Source organism: Nannospalax galili, unplaced genomic scaffold (genome assembly GCF_000622305.1).
Source record: "Nannospalax galili isolate Female #2095 unplaced genomic scaffold, S.galili_v1.0 scaffold854, whole genome shotgun sequence".
Lineage (NCBI taxonomy): Eukaryota > Metazoa > Chordata > Mammalia > Rodentia > Spalacidae > Nannospalax > Nannospalax galili.
This window is the reverse complement of record NW_008334957.1, coordinates 1,894,543-1,907,116: the sequence shown is the minus strand read 5'-3', so window position 1 is coordinate 1,907,116 and position 12,574 is coordinate 1,894,543. Positions and strand designations below refer to the sequence as shown.

General features: G+C 39.0%; 1 protein-coding gene across 1 annotated transcript in view; it reads left to right on the top strand.

The window, feature by feature from the left end:
• Cwf19l2 (CWF19 like cell cycle control factor 2) overlaps positions 1-12,574 on the top strand; it is a gene marked incomplete in the record, with an annotated part of 93,434 nt that overhangs the window by 45,751 nt on the left and 35,109 nt on the right. The window contains 2 exon segments of the mRNA XM_008829717.3: positions 10,147-10,263; positions 12,118-12,255. Of these exon segments, the coding sequence (XP_008827939.2) occupies positions 10,147-10,263; positions 12,118-12,255 (255 nt within the window).

Here is a 12,574-nt window from a genome sequence, read left to right as displayed (position 1 = left end):
CAGGATGATAGGAGTGGTTGTATTTTACGTACACACACACACACACACACATACATACGTATGTACATATATGTGTATGCATGTATAATTTTCAGTTTTTATATATTTTTAACTTTTTAAAAAATTTTATTATTTTTATTTTATGTGTATACGTGTATTTCCTACATGTAGATAAGTACACCCGTGTCGCGCAATGCCTGTGGAGGTCAAAAGAGGCTGTCGGATCTCCTGGGACTGGAGTTATAGACAGTTGTTAGCTGACATGTGGATGCTGGGATTCGAACCTGGGTTTCTGCAAGAACAACCAGTGTTCTTAACTGCTGAGCCATTCTCCAGCCCCCTGAATTTATTTTTAAAGGCGAGCTGTTAGGATTTCTATGATGGTGTAGATGGGGGTGGTAGTAGGTGAGTAAAGTGATAGAGGAGGCAAAGAGGGCTCTAAGGTCTTCAGCTTGAGCAGCTAAATGGAGAGGGTGGGCATTGACTTGAGGAAGAGAGGAATACTAGGTGTGGGGTGAAGGTACAAGTTTGTTTTGCATTGATCATGTTTGGAGAACTTTCAAGGAAGGAGCTTTGACTAAAGGTGGAAACTAGGAATTTATTAGCATCAACATGATACTTGATTCATGGTCCTGTGTGAAATGATCATGCAGGGTTGGTTTGGATGTAGTATGGTTATATATATTAACCTGTTCAGTTCGCATAGTATTCCTTTAGGTCATTCATCCTATCATGTTTTGTAACCAGGGGCCTGAGGCAAGCACAGAGGTAGCAGCTTTTCAAGATAAAGACAAGAAGGATAGAGCAGAGGTTTAAACCCATGGGTGTATTTCTGCTCTGTGACACCTCTTGTATATTGAAGGATAAAGTCAACAGCCATCTTGGAGGGTCAGATTTAAGATATAATGAGCTTTATCATAGATTCTTAAATGAATATTCTCAACAATTACTTTACATAATTTTCTGTCAGTTACCAGAGGAGATGAGACTGTATGAAACTGACTTCCATAGAATTTTCTTCAGGCTATGCTCATTAATGATTAGATGTTAGTGTAGATAGTATATTTGTGAAATTGGCTGTTTTCATTGTCATGATAGATAGTATTTTAAAAACATGAATAATTAAATATTTATTATACAGATTTAGAAATTGGGAATGAGAAATTATAGGTGGGGAGCTGGTTAGATGCTTAGTTGGTGAAGTGCCTACCGTGGAAGCATGAGGACCCGAGTTTATATCTCCAGCACCCATGTAAAAGAAGCTGGGTGTGGACATGCGCATCTTAGTACCTGGGGTAAAGGTGGATCCCTGGATCTTCCTGGGCAGTCAGTTTAGCCAGTTGTGAGTCCTGGGTTCAGTCAGAGACCCTGTCTCAAAAGATAAGGTGGAGAGTGATTGAGGAATGTACTCGCCATGACTTCTGGCTTTTACATGCATGTACACAGACATGTATACACACACACCCCTGCATACACATGTGTACACATAAAGCTGCACATACACATGCATTCTCACATACCCAAAAAGAAATTATAAGTAGGATTAAAAAGTGCTGAGTAAAAGAGGCTGAAACCGAGTGTGTTGTCTAGTCTGCCCCTGCATAGCTGTTTTGTTTCTGAACTTGCATTGGTTTTCAGGACCAGCTGTATCGAGTCCTAGATCTCCTGTAGTATATAGCCTTCCACACTAGAGCTCTATTTTCACACCCCCACCCAAGACCCTTGTACACATATCTGACATTGATGTGCAGGCCATTATTTGTGGCTAATGCCACTGTCCAGAGGCTCATCAACTTCTCACTGTGCCTTTACTTCCCCTGTGAAACACTCCCCGCCCCCATCCTTTCAAATAGTTGCAACATTTTCCTCTTCTGAATCTTAAGACTTGTTCTGTTGTTTTTCTGGGGTGTTGGGTTGAACCCAGGACCTTGCTTATGCTTGGCAAGTGCTCTCCTACTAAGCTTATACCTTCAAGCCCTTTAAAATAGTTTTTATTTGAAGACAGTTTCACTGGGTTGCCCAGGTTGGCTTGAACTTGGTGTCCTCTGGGTTCAGTCTCTCTAATAGCTGCGTTTCAGGTGTGTGCCTGCAGGCCCAGCTTAAGCTCTCTTTATTTCAAGCAACATGGGCACATGTGTGCTCCATGGCAGGAACAGAGCTGTGGCCTTTCAATTGGTTTCCAGTTGATGGGACTATTTTGAGCACATTGTGAACAGTCTGTCTTTGCCTTTGATTTTCTCCTTAAATATTAAATCTATTGAGGAAAAAAAGTCATACTTTATAAATATTCTTTCATTTTGTTCTGCTTGTAGTATATGATAGAGTAAAAAGCTAATGTTTTCAAGTCCCATGCAAGCTCAAACCAGAAAAAAATCCCAGCATAGATGTGAGGAAGTGGGTAAGAAGCTCCAACTCCACATGAGGAAACTGTGGTAACAGATGCTGCTGGTGTGTATGTGTGTGGGGAAGACAGTATCTGTGGATGTACCCACACTGAAGGGCATTTGGAGACAAGTTATAGACTCTATAGGCCATATAAATATATATATATACACACATATATATAATAGAGCACATTAAATCGGGTTGGGGGCAATGTTAGGTGATATGTGGATAGGGGAGAGGAGCTAAACACCATCAAATCACAAAAATTCAATAAAAAAGCTAATGTTTTGATAGTCATTTTTCATTCCTGAAAGGGCATAAGATGCTTCCAAGTAGCAGGGAAAATTTAGTTATTTGTACATTGTCAATGTATTTATTAACTTTGTGAGTTATATAATCGACTTTTCCTTAAGCACTAAAATATCACTGATGGGGCTGGAGCGATGGCTCAGCAGTTAAGGGCACTGACTGCTCTTTCAGAAGACTGGGGTTCAAATTCCAGCACCCACATGATGCCTGACAACCTTCTGTAACTCCAGTTCCAGCGGATCTGATGTTCTTTTCTGGCCTCTGTGGGCACTGCATGACATGGATGTGCTTACATGCACACAGGCATAACATTCATATACATAAAATAAATAATAAAATATTATTGATAAATTTAGTAAATCACTAAGCACATTGTGGAAATACAGCACTAAAATTCCTCAGTACCTTCAAGTTCTGGGAGGCAATCAAGGGTTGTAGCAATAGCCTGTGTAATTTTGGGAGTCTTGTGGCTAATAACTCACAGGAAGACTTCTCCTGTCTGGTGTTGTTTCTTGTTATGTAGCCTTCAGCTATACACATGGACTCATGTAGAGATACTGTATTTATCTCTCCTCTCTCTCTCCCTGTTTAACCCTTCTTTTGTGCCCTCCCCATTTAAAGTATTCCCATTTTCCTCATTTCTTCCTTGATGATACCTGTCTCTTATTGTCCCACCTCTCTTGAGCTCCTTCTTCCCCTTTCTCTCCATAGTTCCTTGTATAACTCTTCCTTTCTCCCTCCCATTTAAATACCTCCATTTTACTCATTTCTGTCTTAGTAACAACTTGTCCCCAAATGTTCTGTCTGATTCCTTCTTTCCCTTTATCTCCCTGGTTCCTTTCCATCTTCCTGGTTCCTGCAGTTACATCAGGATATATACTCACCTTGCTCATATGAACCTACAGCAATGGTGCCAGCATGTACAAGACCCATTGAACACTCAAGCAGACAAAAACTCAGCACAGAACTGTGGAAATGGGAGGCAGGCCCCAATTCTTCTTAGTTGAAGAACTATTGGCAGTCGATAGTTGCTAGGTGAGGAAGGGCTGATCTTCTTAAAGGGAGAGACTAGACAGGCTGACAAGACCCAGTGGATAATCTTGCACTGAGGTACATCTGGGGACACTAACTTTGACAGGATAGGCCTTAATACAAGTGACAGAATGTATGAATTCCAGTGGGCGGGGGGGGGCTATGGAAGTGGGCCAGTGGAAAAGGAGGTATAAAGATGATTAAGACATTCTGTATGAAATACACAAAAATTCACTAAAAAAATTAAAAAAAATTCCTCAGTACCAATTCTATAGCTAGACAATTAAATTTCTTTAGAACTTTAAATTGTTACTACTTTTTTAGACTTTCAAAAGATGACAAAAATATATAGATTTTTAAAAAAAGTTTGTTATATTTTTACCTAAATTCAATATAAAAGGTTAAATTTGATATTTAAACTTATTTTTATTGAATTCTTGGCGATTTTCATACAGTATAGTATGCTGGTATGTAGATCCCCTCCCTAGCCACACCTCCTTTCACGGCCCCTCCACCCCACTGTGTTGTTGCAAGCTTCATCCAACTAAGGGGGATTGACTGTTTTGAGTTGTGTTTTGAGTTGGCTAAGAACCCTCAATAGAAGACTTGGGAACTTGATGCAGTACATATTTAGAGTACCTGAGCAGAGTATGATGGTCAGTGTGTGGGACCCTAGCCAGTACGGTTAGTCCTGAGCATGAGATGTTGTTACATGTTGTTTCCTGTGCTCAAGCTCTGCCGGCCCTGTCAACTGAGCTGACCATGTTTTCATCTTTTGGCTGAAATTTGTTATGACACATGAGGTTTCATTTCTTATATTATCAAAAGTGAATTTTTCTCCATTATCCTGTGCAGTTGTTTAACAATGACATCAGATTTTGATGTATCTTAGATAAATGAAAGGAACCATATAGAGAAATACAGATAAATCCATGTAGTTTAGAAATGACTGAGCTACTTGTGGCTAGAACAGAAGAAAAAAACTGAAGCAGCTATTTTGTCAAATGATGTTTCTGTTCTAAGGCTATCCTAGGGTAATTGACATTCTTGCCAGCACTCATTTTAGTTTTTTTTAAATAGCCGTTCCTACAGGGGTAGATGGTGTGGTTTTGATTTCTGTTTCTCCTGTGATCAGTAGTACTGAGCTTTTTTTCATACCCCAACCGCACACTTGTCTGTCTTTTTTTGATGCATCTCTTGGCCCTGCTTTAATAGGGATTTGTTGTTATTAGATTTAGTTGTTGAGTGTATGTGTTCTAGATGCTACTACCCCTGTGAGGTCTACAGTCTAAGTACTTTACCTCCTGAACAGGACCTCTTTGCTCTGACGCTGGTTCTCTCTGCTGTTCAGAAGCTTGTTGTTAGATGTTATCCCTTTTATATATTTTTGCTTTTGTTGCCTATGCTTTGGGGATTTTGTTCAGTGAAGGGTCTGTAAAGCAGTGTTCCTATGACTTTAAAAACATGCTTGGTGAATTAAGCTGAACCTTGAGCATGTACGTCTGGAAAGCCTTTTGTGTCGTAAGAAAGTTTATTCAAGAATGCTTGTTGGGGAGATATCTCTGGAACGATGGTTCCCCCCTCTAGTTTCTCATGAAACATGTTGACCTCCTAACTAGACACAGCATGGAGATAATGTTGATGTGCTCATCTTATTTTGCTGAATTGTTATATTCTAGCCATATTGTTATTATTCAGTGTTCTGTAAACATTTGACTATGATTCACACAAGTATGAGAAGTCATTTTATTTTTGTTCAGTCTGTAGACATGTGACTGTGATTCTCATGAGTATGCGAATAAAAGCAGAGCTGCTGGTACAGTCAGCTCTCGGGTGCGTGGAAGCCTGTTTTTTTTTTTCAGTTCCATGGTAATCCGTTCAGTCCTGTGGCTGCCCCTGGTAGCCACATTTCAGAAAATCCTTGCCATATTCCCATGTCCTAAAATTGATGCCCCCTGATTTCCTCCAGTGTATATAGTGAACCCTCTACTTTCTGGTAGAGATTGTTCCAAAGCCATGAAAATACAGAGTAATAACTGCTTATTTATTGAAAAATTGAAAAATACAAGTTGAAACAGGTGTCATATCCTCAATGATGTCACACCTGCAAGTTCATGGGCTGCTGAGAACATCCTGTCTACTGGAGGAATTTTACTTTATTTCTAAGGTGCTAAAATAACTTTTAAACATTATACATTTTAATGCTTCATTAAAAACACAATTGCTTGATTGATTGATTGAGCGCACATCTGCCGTAGCATGTGTGTGGAGGTCAGAGGACAACCTGTGGGAGTCAGTTCTTTCCATCCACCAAGTAGATTCTGAGGGTCGGACTTGGGTAGCCAGGCTTGGTGGCAAATGTCTTTACCCATCAAGACATCTTGCTGGTCCTAAACGTTATACTTTTTCTTTTTCCAGCTTCATGTACATGTGTGCATACATGTACATACACATACATACATACATGTATACATGTGTATGCACACATGTATGTGTGTACATGTATGTGTGGTTATACATGTATGTGTGTGGGTATGCATATGGAGGCCTGAGATTAAAGTCAGGATCATCGATTACTCTTTTACATTATTGAGGCAGGGCCTCTCAGTCAAACCCAGAGCTTTCTGATATGACAAGTTGTATCATAGCCAGCTTGCATCAGGGATCTTCTGTCTCTGCCTTCTAAAGCTGGAATTACAAGTAGGCCACCAACCCCATCTTGCATTTATGTGGGTTCTGGGGATCTGAGCTTAGGTCCTCAAGGTTGTACAGCAAGGATTTAGTCCCTGAGCGTTATATTTAATACCAGTTTTCACTCAAAGCAATGCATATTCTTTTTCATCAGTGAGTTATATACAAGGGGTGCTATAAAGTAAGTATCAAAATCACACAGCAACTTGACTGCTGTTGTGGTATGAGAGCAAACACAGAGAAGACACGTGAGTGGGTGTGTCTGTGATCCGCTAAACCTTTACTATTGGCACTACCATGAAAATTTCAGATAATTTTTATTTGTCACAAAATGTTTTTTTGATTTCCCACCATTTAAAACTATAAAAATGGGGGCTAGAGAAATGGCTCAGTGGTTCAGAGCACTGGCTGCTCTTGCAGAGGACCCAATTTTGATTCCCAGCACCCATATGGCAACTAACAATTGTCTGTAACTCCAGTTCCAAGGAATTCGATGCCCTCTTCTGACCTCCATGGGTATTGCATGACACTGGTGCACTTTCATACATGCGGACAATACACTCATATAATAAAATGAAAATGACAAGTAAAATATCAAAAAAAATAAAACTATAAGCTCCTAGCTCATGGTCTGAATAAAAACAAGTAGCATACTGTATTTGCTTCTAGCCATAGTTGGCTGACTGTGGCAGGTTGTTAAACCCTGTATTCTGTATTAGTGTGGGAACAATTGGAAACATAATATTTCTGTTCCCAGTACTTTTGTACTGGTTACCCAGAGTGGGAAAGCCTAGTGTAATTTATGGGGTATTTGAGGAACAGGAAGTAGCAAAGTGGGCATAGAGGAGGAACATGGAGGGTCAGGGTGTCAGTCCTGGAGTAGAATTAATCTCTGTGAGGTACCAGTCTGTTAATTCCATTTATCATCAAGGATTGATGAGTAACCACCATCGTTTTACACTGTACTACTTTCCCTTAGGTACAAAGTGGTCTGAAGGTTGGTCTTTGTTCTAGAAAGGTAGGAAAGATAGTTTTAAATACCTCTTAGGTAAATGGAAATGAATTACTAGATTTGGAGGTACGTTTTTCTGGCAAATGCAATCCTTTCTTACTAATTGCTAATGGATTTGTGAGAGAGTATTATTTACTTTCTCACAGTATTTTAGGTACCAACAGGGAACGGTCATCCCTGGCTCGATCACTATTTGACTTTATATCTTGACTTTATAATGAAAACTGGTTTGTTTTCTTCTTTCTTCCTTAAAATAAGAATGCATGATTTTCACCAGCCATAGAGCTTATTTATAGATAATGAATGCATGATCCCAGAGCATTTTGAGATTTGTAAATAAAAATATCCATATAAAATGTTTATAATGAAGCACTCAGTTCTAGTGTTTGTAAAATGTAGAGTCTTACAGAACAACTGTGTTTATTGGGAGTAATTTAAAACTCTGGAGCATTTGGCATTCTTAGGACATGGAAAGCTTCTACAAATGCTTTCTAGTTATATCAGAAAGCATTTCTGCTTTCTTTGGAGAAAAATTAATAAATCACTTGAATGTTAAAAACTGCCTATTTTCTGTGTAAACAAACTTCTCATGTTTGTCTTTGGTGTTAATGCAAGTAGATGGTTAAAATGTAGTCTGCCTTGGGTACCCAAGGTGGCTTGGCTTCAGGCCTTGTGTACTGGAAACCCTACAGAAGGAAAGGAGAGGAAATGGAGGTGGAGGTACATAAGGGGGCAGGTGGATTAGCTCCTGGAGCATGTTAATCTGTTGGAGGCCCTGGTTTGTCAGTTCCACTTGCCAAGCATTTATTGAAGACTCATTGTTGACAGTGTTCTGGGTCTTTATTGAAGACTCATTGTTGACAGAGTACTGGGTCTTATTGAAGACTCATTGTTGACAGAGTACTGGGTCTTATTGAAGACTCATTGTTAACAGAGTACTGGGTCTTATTGAAGACTCATTGTTGACAGAGTACTGGGTCTTATTGAAGACTCATTGTTGACAGTGTGCTGGATCTTTATTGAAGGCTCATTGTTGACAGTGTGCTGGGTCTTACAGATAATAAGTAGCATATACCTTTGTCTTTTGCCTGGAAAAGGTAGCAAAGACAGAAAATCATTAGTGGACTAAAAGTTACTAAAAAGCTTATGATTTAGCAATGTGAATATGCTTAAAATTATGCTATGATTTAGCAATGTGAATATGCTCAAAATTATTTAGGAACAAACTATTGGCTGTCACCACATTCTTGGTTTCCTAGATGGACAAGAAGGGGTGCTTTTTCACACAAAAGAAGTAAACTGTACAGTAAATTTACAAATATTATGAAAAGTTGGAGAAGAAGCATAGGGCCAGAAGATGAGTATAGACTCTAGACTATTGTGTAGGATTAGAGTTGTTTATGTATGAAGTGTGTGTAGCAATATTCTTTTAAATACTACATTTTATTAATTAATGTTAATGAATTCATTGAGGGAGCAAAGTCGTGATAGTCTTTAATCTCCATTAAGTCTTGAGGGGGAAAAATAAGTTCCTATAAGACTAATAATAGGAATATATTTTATTTCTTCAACAGGGGAGCTATTAAGTGGAATTGAAATTGATTTTTATATTTCATTCTGATTTAAGAAGAAAATTGAAATGTGAATAATTTGATTGGCCTTAGTTCCCATTGATCTTTAATGAATTTATTATCTAATGTTCCTTATTGATTCTTCATAATAACACTCCGCTTTCATCCTGGAAAGAGTTATTCTATATTGTGCCAGGAATAGATTTGGCCAAAATTTTATAGGAAAGGTAATGTATTCAAGTATATGAGTTGTGACAATGTCTGGAAGAGTCAGAGGAGTGAAAGGCATTTGAAAGGTTAGTAGACAGAAATACAGGTATCGTTGTAATAGCCAATTTAAAAAGTTTGCTTTGTCATTTAGTTATCTTAGTTTGCAAACCTCTTAAGTTTATGAAACAAGTATAAGTGCTGGATACTCTACAATACCTGGTGGACTGTTGGCACTTTATCATCTTTTAAAAATGTTCAGATGAGCTGGGCATGGTGGCGCACGCCTTTAATCCCAGCACTTGGGAGGCAGAGGCAGGTGGATCTCAGTGAGTTCAAGGCCAGCCTGGTCTACGTAGTGAGTTCCAGAACAGCTGGGGCTACAGAGAGACCCTGTCTAAAAAAAAAAAAAAAAAAAAAAAAAAAAGTTCCGAGGAAAAGTATTTGAACTGGGCCTAGTGACACAGGCCTGGAATCTTGGCCATTTGGGAGGCAAGGCAGGAGGATTGCAAATTTAAGGCCAGCTTGAAATGCAGAGTGAATTCAAGGCCACCTTGAGTAATTTACTAAGAATATATCTCAGAATTAAAAAAAAAAAGATGGCTGGGATGTAGCCCATTGGTAGAGTGCTTACCTAGCATGCATGAGGCCTTAAGCTCAATCTCCAGTGTATCAAATTAAAAACAAAAACAAAAAATGATCTGAAGGTTGTTTTCCGTGATTGAATTTTTTAAATACTAAAATGAATGTTGGGTTTCTTCCCCACTGTCTTTCTGTTATGGTCATTTTACAGTGTGGCGGGAGATAAAAATCCAAGAGATGACAATGATCTGTAGTGTAGTGTGAAAACTGGCATCCTTCCTGTGCTTTTTTGTTGTTACGTATAGGCATTTAACATTCTTCACAGTTATTTCAAGAATTACCTAAATCATTCCATAGGATGAAGACCAGCGAGAAGTGGTCCTTGTCAGGACAGATGACTCCGGCAGAGCGTGGCCTTTGAACACCCCGGGAGACGCTCCGGAATTTCAAGCGGGAAGGAGGAGGAGACAGAAGGTTTGCCTAGAAAATGTCTTCGTTTACTACTTCAGAATTCTTGTTTTCTCTTTTGGGTTCTTTTTATCCTAGATGTTTTTCTGAAATGTAGCTTTCTAATGCAAGCATTAGAAAATAATAAGTGATCACTTTGCTCTTAGTTGTATGGCAGATATTTCAACTGTGTTGTTTTCGAATGATTATGGACGTTGAATGTTTACAGCAACTTTAACTTCAGTGTACATTTCTCTGATGATGTTTTAGTTTCTTTTTGCATATTTACCTTCTTGCATATGGAAAAGTTTGGTCATCTATGTTAGGCACCCGACTGGAGGCTTGGTGATGGGTATCCACACTCTGCTGTCTTAATTATGTAGGTGCTATGAGGCTTTAAACACTTAACTTTCTTTCCCATCTTTCAGCTCTGGTAATTGGTCTTTAGCACTATCTTGAGTCTCGTAAGATGGCAAAAACAACATGTTCAATTTCCCTAAGTTGTTTTTTGTTTTAAATTTGAAGATCATACAAATGATAGTTGAGTACACTGAAGAATTGTTTGGAATTTTCCAGTCAAACACTGGTTATTTGCCCATTGAGTGCCCATCCTCTTACAGATACTCATTAATTCTTCAAACAAATAGAAATGAGATACTTGTAATGTAATGGGAGGAATGAAGGGGCTGGAGAGATGTGTAGAAGAGTAAAGGTTTTAATATATGAAATGACAGAACTAACTAGGAATCCATAAACACATTGCCAAATTCCACAGAGGCCCTTTCTGAGTTGCACACTGCCCTGCAATCTAGATATGAGACTAAAGACAGCAGGCATAGTTGTTCAAGACTGGGATTTGTGATCTGAGCATAATGAAATGGCAAGAAGGCCAGATATTAAGTATGGCAGAGCAGGAGGTTATGGCAGATGAGGTTCAGGCTATCCCAGAGCCATAGCATGGCTGGAATAGATGGCGGGACCCTGGTTCCAACCCACTCAAAGATGTTGAAGGACAGGCTTTGTTTGGATGCAGAATATCAGAGCAGCCTTGGGAGATTTGATTTTGGACAACATAAAAAGCACTTTCTGATTCTCATGTTGGTACAGGACCGTCTCAGAGGAAAACCCAGGGCTGACTTAGATGGTGATTGGAATACCAGCTTTGCTTCCAATATAGCTGTTTGTAGAATGAATTAATGGTTAGGAGTGAGGATCTTATTAGTCTCATTGCTAAAACAACATAACAGATTGGTGGCTTAAATAACAGAGATTTATTCTTACAGTTGGAGGGTGGAAGTCCACATGAAGGCACTGGGTGGTTCAGTGTCTGGCGAGGACATGTGTCTGTGTTTGCAGATGGTGTTTTCTCATTTTATCCTCATGTAGTAGAGTGCAGAGAAACAAGAGGCTCCACTCTGTCTTTTTATGGAATATTGATCCTGTTCATAAGGGCTCCACCCTTATGCCCTTATCACCTCCCCAAGGACCTCACCTGCCAGCTCCATCATACTGGGATTTCATTATGGATTGGGGTAGAGGTACAAAGATTCAGTCACAGCAGTGACCCTTTACCTGTTTTTTATATGCTTATTCCCTTTCTGGTAGCAGAAGCCTTCCTTCCACAGAGGTAAAGGATTTTAGCTACAAAGAGAAGAGCAGAGAAGGGAAGGGGTTGACAGCTGTGTTCTTTCACCAGACCTGCAAACAGTTGATGTGATGTGTCGTGATGTGTCCTCCCGGGAAAGAAGTAGGGAGGATATTCATTCTCCTGGGAGTTCGTTCACAGGGAAGGAAATGTGGACTTTTGTACATTCACCATCAGATTCAAGAATAATTATTAAAAAGTACTTCAGAGTCTTATTTTTGTTCACATTGGCATAGGTTTCAACCCATGAAGAAAAAGAAAGGGTCAGATACTTCCCTGATGATGATCGTCTGAGCCTCAGCGATTTAGTCAAGAATGAAAAGATGGGAACAGCAGTGGATCAAAACAAACTTTTTATGAGGATGGCATCGAAGGTGAGATAGATTCCTCGCATACCCTTCAGTTCTGAGAAACTGATTCTTCAGAAAAATAGCACATCTGATAATCTCTAATCTTATTCTATTATAGTAAATCTTTTTATAAGATACACTGGGAAAACACTGAAACACACCTGTGATTTTGTTTGTTTTAAGTGTAGATTCTGATTTGATTAGTTGGGGTCAGAATTTTTAAAAAATTTTTTTCCTTTTTTAATTAAATTTTTGTGAATTTCATACACTATATTTAGATTGTACTTAGATCCCCTTCCCCTATCTGTACCTCCCTTTATGACCCCTGCCCAATTTCATGTAC